The sequence below is a fragment of the Xiphophorus hellerii genome, chromosome 13, assembly GCF_003331165.1.
Source record: "Xiphophorus hellerii strain 12219 chromosome 13, Xiphophorus_hellerii-4.1, whole genome shotgun sequence".
NCBI lineage: Eukaryota > Metazoa > Chordata > Actinopteri > Cyprinodontiformes > Poeciliidae > Xiphophorus > Xiphophorus hellerii.
In genome coordinates, this window is record NC_045684.1 from 3,862,313 (window position 1) to 3,880,318 (window position 18,006).

The window sequence follows — 18,006 nt, forward strand, 5'->3', positions numbered from 1 at the left end:
CTCAGCTTCTATTTTCTGCTTCAGCTCAAACCAAAGTCTTGTAAAACTCATCTACAGGACAACATGTGACTGCTGTGTATTATACCCCAAAACCTGGACTGTTTATGAAGCTAAAATTGATTGGAATATTGTGATATTATAATACTTCAGTTAGTTGGACCTGTAATTCTATGAAATGAGCCATACATCTCATTCAATTGAAAGCTTTATGAACTAATGGTAAACTAACTTTGCTTAGAGGAAAAGACCAGTGTGTTTCTTTATAATCAGGTGGCAGTAAAAGTAGAGCTAATATTGACTTAAATGATCAGCTAGGCTTTATTTTGAAATCTGTAAATCTCCAACTTTGTAAACTTGTCATTTGTGGTCTCATGGACTGTTTCCGCTGCCCTCAAGTGGCATAAAAATTAATTACTTCTGGTTTGAGATGTTAGATTTGCATGAGAAGACAAATGAAGCATTTGCACATGGATTAAAAGATCTGTTCCCAAAATATGTTCATTATAGTACAAGATAGTTTGTTAGCTAGCTAACACTGTGTCTTCAGTGTTGCTGCTTTGCCTGTCGGGCCTCAGAGCCTCATTTACCTTTCAGTGATAACTATTCAGATGGATTACATGCGAGACACATCCTTCACACCGAGAGAAGACAACTCACCAGAGCTCCATCTGTCACACTTGAGTTTTGGTTTTTATTCTAACCCCACGCTGATCATTTATTTTTCATATGGTTTTCGCGGCTGGTATGAAAATACAGTGTAGTGGACAGAATTTGTTATTATCGTCACAAAAATATGAGGCACTGATAAAGTTATAACTGAGAGGGTTTACAGGCTAAATCAACAGGTTTATAACTAATAACTCTTTAGATTTGTACAAAAATATTGTTAGTACGCCTGTCAAGGTTTGTTTAAATACAACTGCAAAGAGGCAGCAAAATATAATTTTTGTGACTGTCTTTTAATAAGGTGCCACAAAAAATCCAAATGTGAATAGTTTCTTTGATAAGTTATGCAGTGACATGTTACTTCTCCTGTGGTTTAAGAAAGACATTCCCCATATTTGAGTTGAACAATTAGACCCTAGAAATTTAGAAAAATGCATTAAAACCATTTAGTGTTGATATAAAAGCAGTATTAGCTCAAGACATTCAAGAATGCAACGTCATTGAAAACAAGCTTTATTAAATTTCCAGAGGTCTAAAATTGTATCTCTTTTTCTTCAGGAATTATATCTTCATCCATTTTCTGTGTTTTATCTTCTTGCAGCAAATGGAGCGCTTTAAAATAGTTGAAAGAGAAACCAAGACAAAAGCGTACTCAAAAGAAGGACTCGGCCTTATCCAGAAGGTGGACCCGGCGCAGAAGGAGAAGGAAGAGGTCGGCACCTGGCTAACGGTGAGCCTCTGGATCAACCGGACCGCTGGGCTTTACCCTTCAGAGAAAAACAGTTTCACTCATTCGAACTGCTGAATCCTAATTTTTCCTAATTTTCCCCAATATGTGATAAGTGAGGAACAAGACATAAAGATGCATAAATGTAACTGGATAGGTGGAGTCAAATTTTGCTCACAAGGGAACGTTTTTCCCCTAAAAGATTCTTAAAAGTAATTAAAACATGGAAGTGAAAATGCTAGAGGAACCAAAACTAAATGAAATAAAAACAAAGTGTTTTTAGTTTGCTGGGCAGAACTAATAATTACAGAGCAGCTTGTTTATGAAATAGACATTGACTGAATTACCTGATAATTTACTCTTTACATTTTGATTGTTATTAATGAAAAACCCTAATTGGATTTTTCATTAAATAAGCTGATTCTCAGGCATTATGCTTCTCAGCTCCATAAAATGCCTTTAGATGCTATTTTTTGTGAATGCCCTTAATGAATAAATTGAATTGAATTTATAAGAGAAGTAAATGCTCATTCTGTACTTACTCCGTTTTTTCATAAGTTTATGATTATAATTTATAATTTTCCCAGATTTTTCCCTCATTGTCATCAACACCCAACAGTATAGTTAGATTTTTTAAAATAATTATATAGAAAATTATAAAACTGTTTTGTGAGATCAAAGATAAGCAATCATTTCAATTGAACAATGGAATTATGTCAAGAGAATCCCAGAATTACAAAATAAATATTTTATTTTCTAAATATTTGATGCTGTTGTTTGACCTTTTCCTTTTCTTTTATCTCAGAACACGATAGACACGTTGAACATGCAGGTGGACCAGTTCGAGAGTGAAGTGGAGTCTCTTTCAGTCCAGACGAGAAAAAAGAAAGGAGACAAGGAGGTCAGTCTGCTCCCCTTTCTGAATCATTCATTTTTTCCCCTTTCATTGCTCTACCACTGCTGCTTCCAGATCGGTTGGCTTGTCATCCCCACAGTTCTCCTCCTTTTATCTCGCTGTCTCTTTTTTGGCGGAGAGGTCAGACATCGAACCCTGCTTTCATCTTCTGTCTCTGGCCAACGACGATAACCTCACTGACCGAGTCTCTCTGACTCCAACTTTCCCTTTAAAGTCCTCCCCAGGGACTTCATTTATCGGAAACTTACTGATGTGGCAGTGCAGTCTTTTCAGAGAACCTACAAGTTCTGAATTAAGAATGAATACTTCATATCCATATGTCACAGCAGCTTATTTATAATGACAGTGAAATGAAAGACATTACTGTCCCTGAAAGACCCTCCTGTTTGTTTCTGTGCAGAAAGTTTCAGATTGAGAAGCAGGAAGATTCATTTTGTCTGTTTCTTGTGCAGTTAACAAAGCTGTCCAAAATAAGGATCAAATCAGCGAGTTCTTGAATGCTGATACAAGTTTGTCCTTTAGTGACCAAAATATCAAGAGCAAAAATATGAATAATATTTATAGCAAATGTTTGACTCCTGATGATTTTGGTTGAAGACACAGGTTGGAAATAAACATCGACTCTGATCAAATTTATCACTTCAGACTTAAAATTCCTTTGCTTTTGTTAAAAGATTTACAGAATAGTGTTAGAGAAGTGTAAAAAGAAATACTTAAACATACATAAAAACACCCTTCAGCCAAAAAATATCCTTTTAATATGTGAATAAAAATTTGCTTATGAAATAGGTTTTAAACTTTCTGACTTTAAACCTGTACATTGCATCTCAGTGTTTCAGTAATCAAATAAATGAATTTGCTTCTAACAAAGCTTTTCACCACGGATGTGTCAGTGGCCCAAACCACCTGAATCAAATTACTGTACAAATTTCACAGAATTTAGAAAAGTTCTTCGGGGTTCTGCTGTGTATGAATTATTTGGTTCAGGTCTGTTGAAACAGAGAAACATCTATAAGTTGTAGGACATCAGCCATTGAGGACTGGCATTTGAAGCCCGTGTGAGGAAGATTTTGAGGACTTTTTAACGTTGCGTCTCATTTCTTTAGGATTATGAGCTTATTTTTAGAGGCTAGAAGGTGCATCTCTCACTGTGTGTGAATTATTAGCCTTTGGCTGTCTTCAAGTTTTTCAGAAAGGTTATTTTGTTTGTTAGAAGTGACCTTTAAGTGTTCACATATACCTTACTGAAACATATAGCTTGAGTCTATATTTGACTTCCACGGTTCCTGTTCATTTTCAGTCTGGACGTTATCCAGTTAATTGATGAGGGAAAAAAAGAATATGGAAATTTTTTTTTTTTTTAAGACTTGATGCAATGTTCCATTGTCTAAATTTTGCGTCTGTTCATTTGTTTTAGCTTGTTATATAGATTTTGACCTAGATTTAGAATAATAAATCAAATTAGTAATGAATTTTTGAATTTATTCTCAAATATTGGTCTAAATAATAAACTATTCCTGTACCATTTTCATGCTAAGATGAAATGTGTTAGGAAGTTTGGTTTTGCTTACCTCCTTCATGCAGCCTAATAACAAACACCCCTTAGTGTCTTTTAAGAGCTTTTGTGTTTTAATAATATCCATTTAGCTGGTTTGTTATTTGCACACCAAGCCCACGCATTGCGTTCTGTCCAAATAGACACTGGGGGCAAATTAGGACAATTAAACATTGGAGTGTTCTCCAACCTTCAGAGAATGTGTGAATTAACAGTGAAGCACTTGGAGAATGAAATATTGAAATCAGAAAGTGGCACTCTGCCTGCGTGCTTTGTGATGCATTAGGCTGGAAAGTGCACATGGCGGTCACTAATGCTCTCACAGCTTTAAATCATTCGTGATCTCCTTTCTGCACATTTCACTCGTTAAACTTTAAACACGCTTTTATTTTTTGTTTTAGAAGCTGTTAATATTCTCAAATGCTTTCTTGTTCCCCCTGTTGGAGTTAAATTATTAATGAAGCTTTGCATTGTGTGGAAGAATAAAATGATTTATTTTATTTATTTTAAAATAAATCACTTTGCAGCCAAGAGTATAAACATATGAAGCCTTTTAAAAGGGGGAAATTTTTATTTTGTTACCTTGCAATAAATTTGAAAAACAAACCTTACATTGTAGCAAAAAGACTTTCAGTATTCAAGATGCCGCATGAACAGACTAGTAAATACATTATTGTGAGGAAACGCGTAAGTATTGCATGGGAATGCAAAACTTTTGTGAGAGAACGCAAAACTTATTGCACAGGAATGTAAAACCTCCATAAGGTAATGCTAAAAAACCTTTGTGCCTGGATAAAAACAGATGATTAAGTTGACCTGCTGTTGTCCTACAGAAGCAGGACCGGATCGAGGAGCTGAAAAAGTTTATCGAGAAGCATCGGTATCACATCCGAATGCTGGAGACGATACTGAGGATGCTGGACAATGACTCGCTGCAGGTCGAATCCATCAGGAAGATCAAGGTTTGTCAAAAAAAATCACAGAGATGACAAAAACTACAGAGACACACAGCTTTATTATTTAATATTTAACTAAGACTGAAGTATTTGTGCTTTCTCTCCAAAGGATGATGTTGAGTACTACAGAGAGTCATCGCAGGACCCAGATTTTGAGGAGAACGATTATATATATGACGATCTCGACCTGGATGAATTCCGTACGTGTAAAAAATATTAGTGAAATATTGAATAAATAATTACAGGAGTCTTTTGGTGCAAACATTGTGACTTCCCTTAAGGGGAAAACATCTTGATTACACATGAAAACAAGTACAGATGTCGTCCTGTGCAAACCTGGTTGTATTGTACTCCAGTGGAGGTCTTGCAAAAAAGTCACTTTAAACAAGTATAAGCAGTCCCATAAATATTTTTTGGTCATTTAAGCTAAAGAATGTGTATGAATCTTTTAATTACATGGACTCTACAATAAATGATAAATATTTAACCACAAGCTCAATAAGTTGAGTTGGTCGAGATCAAACCTTGACCTACAATAACAAAAGAGTACAAAAGACTTAAAAATTCACAATAGAGGCTGAAACCTTTTGTCTTTTCTGTTTCCAGCTCAACCATTACTTGCCACCTCCCCACCAGGACCCTCACACTTGGAGGACGAGATCTTCCAGAACTCCAGCAGCACACCGACCTCCACCACCTCATCCTCACCAATCCCTCCTTCGCCTGCCACTTGCACTACGGTGAGAAAAATGATCCTTTTCATTTTACGCACATCATCAATTATTTGTCCTTTCTGTTTGTTTTTACTTCTGTTCTTCCTGGTTTTTGATCCTCTAGCAATATGAGTTTAAAAAAACTAATCCATTCATTTGTATAAAGAAATAATGGCTTAGATTGTTTCATCGTTGACCTGAAAGATGTCCTAATGTAACAATGGTAATCATGAACAATTAAGTCAGTTATTACATTTAGCTCAAATCAAGGCACATCAGTATCTAAAATATGTGCAGAAGATAATTGCACCATTATAGAGCCTTGCCATCTGCTCTTTATATTCTCTTCTATTGGCTTCCGTATCATCTCTTCTGCTTCTACACTCTCATTCAGTGGGTAAAAGTAGTTATTATAAGTCTGATATGTAAGTGGGAGTTATGGTATTATCCACTGCTGATCAGGAGAGTTTTTTTCTGGGATTAAATGTGAAAGATATTTGTGCAGGATGCTACAATTACTCATTGAAAATGTAAACGTAATCTCAAAAGTTTCACTTTCACATACTAACACTGACATAAGAGAAGCAGAGTATTTGCTTCATTCCAAATTACTCTAATCAAAAGTGGTTTTTACTTTTTTTTGGTCATCCTCACACTAAAGCATTACACTTTAGTGTTTGCATAGTATTTAGCAAATTTAAAAAGACGTTTAGAAAAAAAACTGAACTGGTTTCGACTGGTATAGTACTGGCCTCAAAACTGGGAAGTGTGTAGAAATCCTGCAACAAAAAAATCCCCTATCTCTCCCAGAGAGGCCCCAAGGCTTAATTCTCGGACCACTTCATTATGTACTTACTCCAGAGGTTCAGTTCTGTAGACTCCAGTATCACTGCTTCACAATCGATTCTCACAATATAGCATCTTCATTTACTTATTCATACTTTTGTTCTCTGTAGATAAATAAAAATATTGATTCTTATAGTTTTTCTTCAATGAAGGTAAGAAAAAAAGTATTAATTCTCCTCTGAATCTGAAAGTGTAAATGTTTGTCTTCTAAGTAAATTTATATATTTGGTCTTTTTGTCAAATTAATGCATCTTTGAAAATATTCCCTCTTTTAAAAGATTATTATCACATTTTAACAAGTCATTTTTCAAATCTTAGGAAAATTGTTCAATATTTATTAGAACTGAGACTGTATGTTCAAGTCAAGCAAATGAATTAGGTTTTTTTTTTCAGTTTTATCAGAAATAATTTTGATTCTCAATCATACGGACTCTTTAAAAAACATGCTGGATCACCATATTAAGTTGCTATAAAATAATTTAATTCAACTTTAAAAGATGTTGACTCTTTTGATAAATATCATTTTGAAAATGACCTGTGTTTACTTTTTTTTAATGTAATTTGTGATCCTGTTTCTGATGTCAGTTTTTTTCTGAAACCTGATTGTGATTCAATTTCCAGGAGAACTCAGAAGATGACAAGAAGAGGGGACGTTCGACGGACAGTGAAGTCAGTCAGGTTGGTATAAATGCTAATGTGGACTACTGTAATGATTAAATGTTGTTTTTGAGGTTTTAAATGTAAATAACTAGAATAAATTGACAACTCAGATTTCAACTCATTAATACAATTTTAACATGTTTTTATGATGACTTATGTTCTTGAGCTTTGAATACAATGCACAGTTTTTATTAAAGCATTAATTAATTGCCAGTCTTTTTAAATTCTAATTAATCTTGAATTTACTGTGCAGCAGAATTTAACAAACAAAATTCTCTTTGTTCCTTTTCCAGTCACCGGTGAAGAATGGAAATCCCTCCTCGTCATTATCTTCTTCCTCCTCTTCCTCCTCTTCGTCTTCTTCCGCCTCGGGGCTCACCTCATCCTCTCTGGTTTCTGTTGCGGGCGGAGGCATCGGCGGCTCTGGAAGCAGTCATCTTAGTGCAGTGGGGGGTCCTTTTTCCAACACTTTAGCCAGCAGCTACAGCAACGCCACGCAGCAGCCGCCTCACCCGTCGGTGCAGCAGCAGCAGCAGGCCAAAAACTCGCCGAGCTCTTCGGCTCCCATCAACTCCAGCACCTCCACCAACAGCCACAACGCCTCGTTGGCGTCCTCGCCACCCAGCACACAGGGGCTCCTGACTTCGAACTCCCTGCCCCAGGCGCCTTCAGGTCCCACGGCGACCTCCAACAGCCTTGGCCTCAGTCTGGGGCCCTCTCTGGGGAAAAGCTCCATCTCCACCAGCCCCGGCCTGTCAGGGATGCCGGCGTCCCTAAGCAATATGGTGGGTCTTCTCTCAAGCTCCACCCCAACTCCCTACGCTCAGGCGGCCGCCTCGGGCACGGCCAGCTCAGGGTTACCGGGCTCTCTCGGCGGCGTCAGCAGCACAACGACCAACAGCGGGGTGGGCGCCATCGGTAGCAGCAGCATCGCGGTCGGCGGGCCGACATTCTCGCAGGGAGGCATGCTCGGCACGGCTTCTATAGTGGGGAGTGTCGGCTCGGGGATTCTGGGTTTGGGTTTGGGTTCAGGTCAATCGGGAGTGCAGGGATCTTCCCTGGGGCCGCAGAGCCCCATCGGGAGCTTAGCTCCTGGAAGCGGAATAGGAGTTATCGGAAGCAACAGCGGCAGCTCAGGATCCGCAGGGAGCGGAGTTGGAGGAGGAAGCTCATCCCTGTCCGGTCGACCGCCGAGCAGACAGAAGCAGAATGGTAGCACCAGTGAGTATCTGATTTCCACCCAAGTCCGTTCATCTAAATATAATAACAGACATTTTATTTATTGAGCTACGGAGTTAATTTTGATGGTTTGCTCTCTCTCTACAGGTCACAGTGCTGTGGTAGCAGATAGCACAACAGACTCCGCCCTCAACAGTGCCACCCAATCACAAAGCAGCCAATCCTCATCTCTGACCTCCACAGCCAATCAGCTGTAAGTTTAAAGTACAAGAAGAATTTTGGAAATAAATTTATTTTCTTCAGCCTAACCGATCTTCAATATTTGTTTATTTATTTATAATTTTTTATATTTGCTTCATATTTTTATTGTTATATTGCTGATTGGCTGAGCAACATGTCATATGTGAAATATATTAATTGGATCACTTGCGTCACTGTTTCTCCTTCCCAGTAAGGACACTGGTCCCAGTTTACTTGGCTCCATGGGTTTGTCGTCCACCTCTCCATCGCCGGCGTCCTACAGTGAGGCTAAAACAACAAGCGGTGGAAGCCTTCAGAACGGGCCGCTGTCCTACTCACAACCACCCGAAAGCATCAAGGTGAGGAGAATGCAGCTTGTCTGCTGTGTTTCCTGATCTTCATCATACCTTTTGTTCACTGATGTTCTCTGAATGTCTCTCTAATTAGCTGAGTTTTGGTGGTTCTTGTTTGCACAAGTTTTATTCAGGGATAAAAGAGTAAAGAGGGTGTGGAAACAAATGCAAACTAAACTTCCCACATTTATTGTAAAAATAAGAAATTAAAACAGAGTATAATTTTCCTTCCATTTAACAATTATGCAGCACTTTATGATGGTCTCTGGAATGTTTGAGGCTGTAATGTGATAAAATGTGAAAAAGGTGAGGGGTATGATTAATCCAACAGAGTTGTCTTAATTGATAATATCCTGGTTTTCTAAAGGTCTTGATGTTCTTCTTTGCCTTTCGGCTGCCTTTCCAATCATTTCCAAAGTTTCTTAATTCAAGAGATGACCAGTGTTTTGATTTAACTATAACAGACAACAAACATGCCTTAATAACTGATTTGAAATGGGACCTTTGGGCACTTTTTGCTAGCAGGTTGCGACAAACTATAAACCCACCAGACACCATTTTAATCCAAATTTATCTCTCTTTAGGGAGCACTTCTTGGATGCAAATGTAGAATTTTGTTCCCATCAAGCTGTTATCTTTAGTTGCGTTTGTGGATAGAATTTGAAAAGCTGGAATAGCCTTTTTGTAGCCAAATGCAAAACAAAAATTGTCCCTTAAATGCATTATGTCTTTGTGTAGCACAGATTCACATAAATTTTCACAGTTGTGTGTTCATCTGCAAAATCTAGTAAAAATCTGGGAAATATAAAATTTACCAACTTTTAAATGGATGTAAATGTAACACCAATTGCACAAAAACATCTGCAATTTTCACTGTTATTGTTTTTTTTTAAATAACTTCAAGCCAAAATGGTAATATCATGTTTGAAAAAGTAAGGGGAACATGTTCAAGAGAGAAAGTAGCAGGCGGGGACCGATAATGCAGATTGTTAATTGATCACCCTCATCTTTTCCACCTCTAACTGCACAAGTTTTCAGTTTACTGGTTTAGCACAATGTCAACCAAGAAAAATATCAGCAATAACCCATCAATAAGCGAAGGGTGGTTAAAAAATATTTTCAAACAGTCTTTTGTTGAATTTTCTGCACTGAGAAAAACAACCAGTCGCCAATCTTCTCAGGAGTTAGAATTTTTTAAAAATTCAGTGAGATCAGAACGCACAATGCTCCGAGAAATTGTGAAAGACCCCAAATTTCAATTTCAGATTCCACACTCCTCAGTTAGCATGTAAAGTCAATAAAATTGATAAAGACAGAAAGATACAAATGTTGCAAGGAGAGAGCTTTGTGATGAAGAAATAATGACAGGACAATTTCAGGTTTGCAAGGTTTTATGCAAATGAACTTTTGGACATTTTGGAACAAACTGTGAAGTATGGAGGAGGGGAGCTGATAATAAGTGCATGTTTGTGGTCATAGCCTGTTGCTATTGTGGTGCAATTTTTAATTTCTAATTTGGTAAAAAAAAAAAAAAAAAGCAATACTTTGGAATATTACAGATTTCAAGGACAAATGAAATTGTCCTCAAAATCTGGGTCACACTTTTTTGCAGTGTTGAAATAATCCTCTGAACCCAGGGGAGTGAAAGAAAGAGTTAAAAAAACACAAAAACAGTCCAAGAAGTAAAATCTAACATATTTCCTTGACAACCTGACCAGTGAAGCGGGAACTGGCGTTCCTCCGCCCAGAACGATACAACAACTCTGCACACACATCCAGGAGAATCTGTTTTCCCATGAGTGTCCTTGTCTGTCCTCATCAGCCCCAGGAGCCTCTGAGCAGGTCCATGGCCGAGCGAGCAGCGCCCAGCTCAGGGATTGAGGGAGATGTATCCTCCCTGCACCTTACTTCAGGTAGGATTCACACCAACATGTGCTGCAGCGAGAGGACCGAGGGGTTACCACCGAGCAGAAATAGAATTCAGCAGATTTAATGGAACTAAATGTCATCTCCCTTCCCACTCTCAGCGCTTCTGAACAAAGGCTGCAGCTGATATAATCATCCCTGACTCAATTTTATTTCTTGTTGTCTCTCCTTCTGCTGCATCATCTCTTCCCTCCCCCCCTTTACTTCCATTCCCTCATTTTTCCTGTGTTTTCTCAGACATCTTCCCAAGCAGCACTACGACCCCCTCGGGGGCCCCGTCAGCACCTCAGTCCTCCCTGTCAGAGGTCAGCATCCTCCCGTCACTGGGCGTCTGTCCACTGGGGCCAGTTCCCCTTTCCAAAGACCAGCTCTACCAACAGGCCATGCAGGAGGCGGCGTGGACACACATGCCCCACCCGTCCGACTCAGAGAGAATCAGGTGCAGTAAACTTCTCACAGTTCTTACCCTTTTATTAAAATAATTACAGATAAGAGGGATCAAATGTTTGGGTACAGGATGGAGACTCTTAACTATGGGACTTGTTGCCCTCAGCACTCAGTGCACCTCCATTTTGGGCCCACTTTGAGAGTTGATGATTGAAAGTAATTTTCTCTGTTCTGTTCATACTGTAAAATTTGACTCTACTAAATGTTATCTACAGTCACTCATTGCCATTTTCATAGTTCAACTCACGGCTTTTTGAGCTTCTGAAAGCATCCTTTTAAGTGTTTTTTAAAAAATTTATTTATTTCGTTTTTTATGAAAACAATTGACGTTAATTATATCTAGATGTTCAAAATAATAATTAATACATCATATTATGTAAGATATAACTGGTCTGAATGAGAATCAAGATAATAATAAATGGAAATGGGATGTAAACACTGCAAGCACATACTGACCAAATATTTTTGGTTTAGTGAAAATATCTTAGTACACTTGAGATAAGATAAAATCCAGTTCTGGATTAACAACACGATTTCTTTTTTGTCTATTCTAAAGGTGTGTGAAAGTTTCTGAAAATCTGTTAGAAAAGCTGTCATGATCTTAAATATTTTAAAGATACAGATACTTTTTAAAATTATTTATACAATGAAAGCACAAGTCAAGACCAAGTAAACAAATAAATCTGGCTTCGCTTGCTTTCCTTAACAATAAACCAAAGCTAAAGGTAAGCAAACATCACTCAGTAATTTATTAGGCTTGAATGAAAAACACAAATCCATACACTTGTACCCTTTTAAATACAGCAAAAATAAAAATGTATTAACATTTTTATATGTCTATATTTTGCATTTGGTTTCTGGGTTTTTTGTATTTTTAGAAAGAAAATTTGAAGAATTGTTCAAATTCATTAACTGGCATTCTACATGCGCACATAACGGTCTTTAATCTCCCAATGAAAAATCTTTTTTTTAAGTATTTCTCTTTACACTTATGATGCCAAAAAAATTCAACCGATTTCCATTCAAATGAAGCAGCTTAGAGACTCTTCGTCAGCAGTGCGTTTCATATTTTCTGAAGCTCAGATGTTCTCTGTAACGATGCACACCTGCACACAGATTCACAGTCAGAACCCGGTTTGCTGCTGCTGCATCTGCAGCCCACACATCAACAATTGACATTTAAATCCAAACACTCGACAGCTCTCTTCCAACACTACCTGTTTGTGTTTTACAGTCGCAGCAGAAAAACGCTCCTGTCTGTTTCTGTTTCTTGAGTCTGGTCCACTTCTAATCTCAGGCAGTTATTTTTCTGCTCACAGCCATAATTTCTGCTGCTTGAGTTGAAGAGCTCACATTAGTCAGATATTCCGAGCTTCCACTCTATAAAGATTATGATGTGGTGATTGTTATTTTTCACGCCACACAGGATCTAAAAATACAGAACTTGGCTTAAAATGCACTGTTTGCTTAGCGGCTTAAAATGAATCAGCGAGGGCAAACTTTGGGGTTGTGGAATCCTTGTTCAGATTTGATTTGAACTCAGTTGTGTTTATCTTAAAAATGTACATATATTATCCTAAAAAAACACCCACAGTATGCCACTACTGTTCTATAACCAAAAAAATTGGATTAGTTATATTCTTATTAATTATATTCCTTCAAATTAATTTCTCTTGGAATTGGTCCATTAGTTTCATTTAATTAGAGTTAATTAACCGGCAAGAAACAAAGCCAAACGACAAAATTAATCTGAAAATAAAGAAGATTAAGAAAAAGGGTTAAAGGAATAAAATGAATAGACGTTCTGAAACAGTTCAACAATGGTTAAAATCTGTGAGCAAAGCCGTTCTGCAGTTCACTGCCTGTTAGAACTCCTTTAAAAATGCATGAATGCTTTATGTAGGCCAGGAGTGCTACACTTAGAAAAATTGATAGGTTTGTTTTTAAATATTGTATATGTGGTCATTTTAAATAATAATAAAAATCAAGTATTGATTATGCTAGTATTATATTAAAGTACATGTTAAGCAGCTCTTTTATGGTGTGAGAAAGTATTTTTGAATCGAATAAATAAATTCACCTATTTCGATATTTCAATAATTATTTCATGAACATGTGTTGCAGATCATCAAACTTAGTTGGACTGGTCAACACTGTTACAGACAAGGTGATTGTTACTGAGTCTCTGTGTCACCCTTGCAGGCAGTACCTTATGAGGAACCCCTGCCCCACCCCACCTTTCCACCACCAGATGCCACCACCTCATTCCGACACTGTAGAGTTTTACCAGAGGCTTTCCACGGAAACGTTGTTCTTCATCTTTTACTACCTGGAGGTAATTCTGTGTTCATGTAACACAGTTCTATTGAAGAGTTTTTAATTCTAATTACACCAGATTATCTGATGATGAATGCTATGAACACAGCAGCCTTTCCTGATTTACTTCATGTCCCTTCGGCTCCCCGCTGTGTGCAGGGCACGAAGGCCCAGTATCTGGCAGCCAAGGCCCTAAAGAAGCAGTCATGGAGGTTCCACACAAAGTACATGATGTGGTTTCAGAGGCACGAAGAGCCCAAGACCATCACTGATGAGTATGAGCAGGTCAGTTTGGATTTATGATCACCTGATAATCAAATCCAGTTGCTGCAGTTATTGTCCTTGGCGCTGATTGTCTGAAACCTCAAGAGCAGAAGTAAGAAAGACTGACTGTAGAAATGATCTTCTGGTTGTCCTAAAATTCTCTCCACTCTGTGCATTAATGCATATTAAGGTATATTTCATGTTGAAACTATGAAAATAGGCAGTTACAAGGATTTTTAGAGAGAGTCTGTAGTATTTTAATTAATTGTGTGTGATTGTGACTCCTAACCCCCACAGACACTGGGGGCAACTTTCCAGGTCTGAATAAATATGTAAAAGTGAACAGAGTATTCAGAAATATGTATTTCCAGAATTTAGTGAATAAATAGATTTGTAAAATCCCTAGTTTTATGTCCAGCTGTGTGTCTTGGATTTGACTTCAGTTCAGAGAAAAGCTGTAAATAAAGATTGGAAGTGGGCTGAGGACCACTCCCTGGGGTACACCAGATGTTAATATTTTTCCCAATGTTTACTTTTTTTTTTAGGGAACATACATTTATTTCGACTATGAGAAGTGGGGCCAGCGGAAAAAAGAGGGGTTCACCTTTGAGTACCGGTACCTAGAAGACCGAGACCTCCAGTGACACGCACAGACACCGACGAACGGACAGCTGAGAAAGTAAGAGGAGGACAGACAGACAAACGAATGAAGACGGGTGATCCGCCTGCTGACATTCCTGGATTTGACCTCAGCTCTCTGGGGGGAAAGGAGACTGAAGGGTCAGCGTAGGGGTGGGGAAGGGGGCGTGGCCAGGTTTGCAAATGCACATTTGAAGCCCCCTTCCTCCCGCCTGACCCTCCAAACCCGCCTTACTATCCTCACACTGACAGAGACAATTCCTCCCACCCTGTCATCTCCTTCCTCCTTCTCTTCTCCTCCATCCCTCCATCATATTATTTTTATTTGCGTCCTTTATTAGCAGCCAGACATAAAATCAGTCTTGGTTATCAGAGAATTATGTGCTTTTCATGCTCTTGCGCTGGCTTTGCGTTCTCTCAGTCCCATGAGGACCAAAGAGATTTTATACACACAATTATTTAAGAAATCGGAGAAGTAACCATCAAATGCCGCAGCAAGAAACAATTTCTACCTGTTTTTCCACAAACAATTTAAGCAAACATAATTTTAAACCCTGAAAACTTCTTCAGATGATTGTAGAGGTTCATAATTGTTCAATTTAGACCGAAAATGTTAGATCCTGTCATTCCACCCTGCTGTTCCCTCGAGTGTTTGTTCTCGCCTCAACAACCTGACTTCACCTTTCCGTTAACACCACCGCCGCTCCGGCGCCAGTGGCTGTTTGTCGTAGGTGGCACCACGGGCCTCGCTCTACTCTGTTGTGTTCCTTTATAAAAGCCCAAAGAGCATTTTTGCGAGGTCCAAAATTATCCTGCACTGTTTTTACTTCCGTCAGGCCTGTGGTGGAGGAGGGTGACACACAGCCAGAGAGGTGCTGGTAGTAACCGACTCTTACCTGGTGGGCAGCGTTATGTCACGCTCTGCAAACAGATGCACAGAAATAGAATCCAACTTCAGGTCTCTTTCCTCTGGCGGTATCTGTTTACATGGATTGTTTTTCGCACCAACAAGGAGAAGGTGAACCAAAACAACGAGACAAAAATGTCCTGGATACACTTTTTTCATTGACTGCGACCTTTAAAGCAAACAAATTCCTAAAAAAAATATTAATGTGTCGAGGAACAGAGGTTGAGAGCAACTAACGCATGTGCAAAAACATAAAATTCAAGTAAATAAAGAAAAGATATTTCATCAAATCTACAACAGTGCTTCAAATAAAACACAACTGAATAGTTTTCCTTCTTGAAAATCTCACAGTTAAATCAAATCGAAGTAATCTAAGAACATAAACTTAGATTACTTCTAAGTAATCTGTAAAGGCAAGTTTTTATCTTTTGAAACAAAAGCTAAGATGTAATAGTGTTTTTTACACATTTTTTATGAACTTGCATTTGTTGTGAGATTATATAACGCAGATCTTATTCAATTCTGTTGTATTTGCAGAGCACTTCTTTTCCTGTTTTGGCCGTGAATTTGAAGCTCTTTTGATGTTTTATAAAGATTGGATTTGCACTTATAGCACGTTATTTAAGTTGCTGCAGATAATTCAGGGCATATTCTACTAAAGCAGCAATTTGAGTAATAGACAGCATCATATCTGGATTTTCTGATGAATTGGGAGAAATTGAAGCTATTTGTAACTAATCCTAATTGGAAAATTTGTGAGTGAAGAACCCAACGACACCTACCATCGCCGCGGAAACACTTACAAGCTTGTTTTCTGCTTTCTGATGATTTCAAACAGTGAAAACAAAAACTGCCAGCATGACTAGATTTAGCCAGATTACAAGAGAGGATCCTTGAACATGAAAAGCTGCAGGTGTGATGAGTGCTGCAGGTGTTGGATGCTTCCAACAGCCAGGTTTGTTTTGCTCATTCAGGCCCAGCTTCCTCCTTTCCTTCCTCCTCCTCCTCCTCCTCCTCTATGTGCCAAAGAGCACAAACACCAGCACTGCTGCCCACTTCTCCTCTGTCCTGCAGGTCTCTGCTTCATGTTTACACTCTCATGGATCCAATTAAATTCACAATGAACTCACACATACATAACAGCCTGTGTACCATCCTGGACACCTGGACCACTTCCTCGTTTTGTCCCTCTTCCTTTGTTTCTCTCTCAGCCAGACTCCTCCCTTCCTCTTTTTCTTCTTCTTCATGCCAGGTAGATATTTCCTTTATTTCTCAGGAAGTATTCAATTGACCATTTTATGAGGAAATGTATCAGCCAGCACAACAACAAGCGAGCAACCTTTCAGCAGCAATTCGTACTTTTAATTTTGGCCTCATTTGGGAAGTGTTTGCCTGTATTCGTACTCAACAGTGGCCCTTTTCATTTCACAAAAAAACAAACAAAAAGCATTTTTCTTTTTTAATAAAATAAACAAATATTCTCCAATGTTTGGAGCAGCTGCTGAAAGAGAAACCATCTTTATATTTTGTATTTGTTGTGGTAGATTGTATATTACTTTTTTGTTTTCAGAAGTGAGGAAAATCATTTTAAAGAAAACACAAGGATGGAGCTCTGTGTCCTTTTAACAGATCAGTTACTTCTTGACAGGAGTTTGTATTTTTTGTTTTTTTTAAAGCCAAACACAAAGACGAGACACAAACCTGACACGTATTCACTCGACTGACAGTCCTGCTTTTAACCTTTTTTGTTTACTGATTTTTGACAAGTGGGCGGGACGAGAGGTCGAGCCCAAATGTGAATCTCTTTGTGCTCCTTGTCAAAAGTGTTGAATAGACTCTCATTGTTTAAACCTCTCCTTTTTGTTTTGTTCATTTTTTTTCCGTTTGTTGTTGTCGTCAGACAGCATGGAATAATGACACTTGCAAAGTGACGCTGAAAAAGTAAATGATGACATAACCATGATAAAAGGATTGTAAAATATTAATAAAAGAATTACTTTTCAGAAATCTGTGCTTGTTCTTTTTTTCCCCCTGAAATATGTTTGAGCTGAAAGTGGAAAAAAATACATCTGCAGGTTGCCATGGTGACCAGGAGAAATTGGTTGGCAGGAAGAAAATTAAAATAATTACATACAGACATTTTTTTTTGATTGATTTTTAATACAGATGTGTAGGCCTACTGAAAAAATATAGATGACTAGTTTTACATGAATTACTGTGCTACAAATTAAAAAAAAACTTTACATGGCAGAATTAAAAAAGGTTTGAGAAAAAAGTTCTAATTTTTGTTGCTGGGAATAAATCAAAACAGGAAAAATTCACAATGCAGTTTTTTTGCATTTTACATAGAAAAAAAAAGGAAAACATTGAAAACAATTTATTTTGGCAATTTAGATTTTTGCTGGTTAATGTTTCCCCTACTCCAACATCTCTGTAACCTTACAGTCAGACAAATTTTAAAACAAACAAAACAAAAAACAAAGGAGCTGGATTAGCATTGCTTGTCAACAACTGGTGGTGTAATCCAGGACATATTAATGTGGAATATCATCTGTTGGCATGTCATAGCAGTCAGTAAACTGCCAAACAGGAACAGTCTTTAGTCAGAGGCCACTTCACATTTGTTGTGAGACTTACTGCTACTGGATTTCCTGACTGGCCACTGCGATACTTTGATCATGTGAGTTACAACAACA

The 18,006-nt window shown here is 38.1% G+C and overlaps 1 protein-coding gene across 1 annotated transcript in view; it reads left to right on the plus strand.

Annotated features, from left to right (window-relative positions):
• The window catches only part of LOC116731217 (CCR4-NOT transcription complex subunit 3-like), a 29,747-nt gene extending 12,430 nt beyond the window's left edge, over positions 1–17,317 (plus strand). Inside the window, exons 6-19 of the mRNA XM_032580856.1 lie at positions 1,268–1,396; positions 2,199–2,294; positions 4,698–4,826; positions 4,930–5,020; positions 5,427–5,560; positions 7,001–7,057; positions 7,333–8,260; positions 8,366–8,471; positions 8,670–8,817; positions 10,634–10,724; positions 10,975–11,176; positions 13,387–13,519; positions 13,660–13,785; positions 14,310–17,317. Coding sequence (XP_032436747.1) covers positions 1,268–1,396; positions 2,199–2,294; positions 4,698–4,826; positions 4,930–5,020; positions 5,427–5,560; positions 7,001–7,057; positions 7,333–8,260; positions 8,366–8,471; positions 8,670–8,817; positions 10,634–10,724; positions 10,975–11,176; positions 13,387–13,519; positions 13,660–13,785; positions 14,310–14,408 — 2,469 coding nt within the window. The 3' untranslated portion in view covers positions 14,409–17,317. The remainder of the gene's footprint in view (positions 1–1,267; positions 1,397–2,198; positions 2,295–4,697; positions 4,827–4,929; positions 5,021–5,426; positions 5,561–7,000; positions 7,058–7,332; positions 8,261–8,365; positions 8,472–8,669; positions 8,818–10,633; positions 10,725–10,974; positions 11,177–13,386; positions 13,520–13,659; positions 13,786–14,309) is intronic.
• The last annotated feature ends 689 nt before the right edge of the window (positions 17,318–18,006 follow it).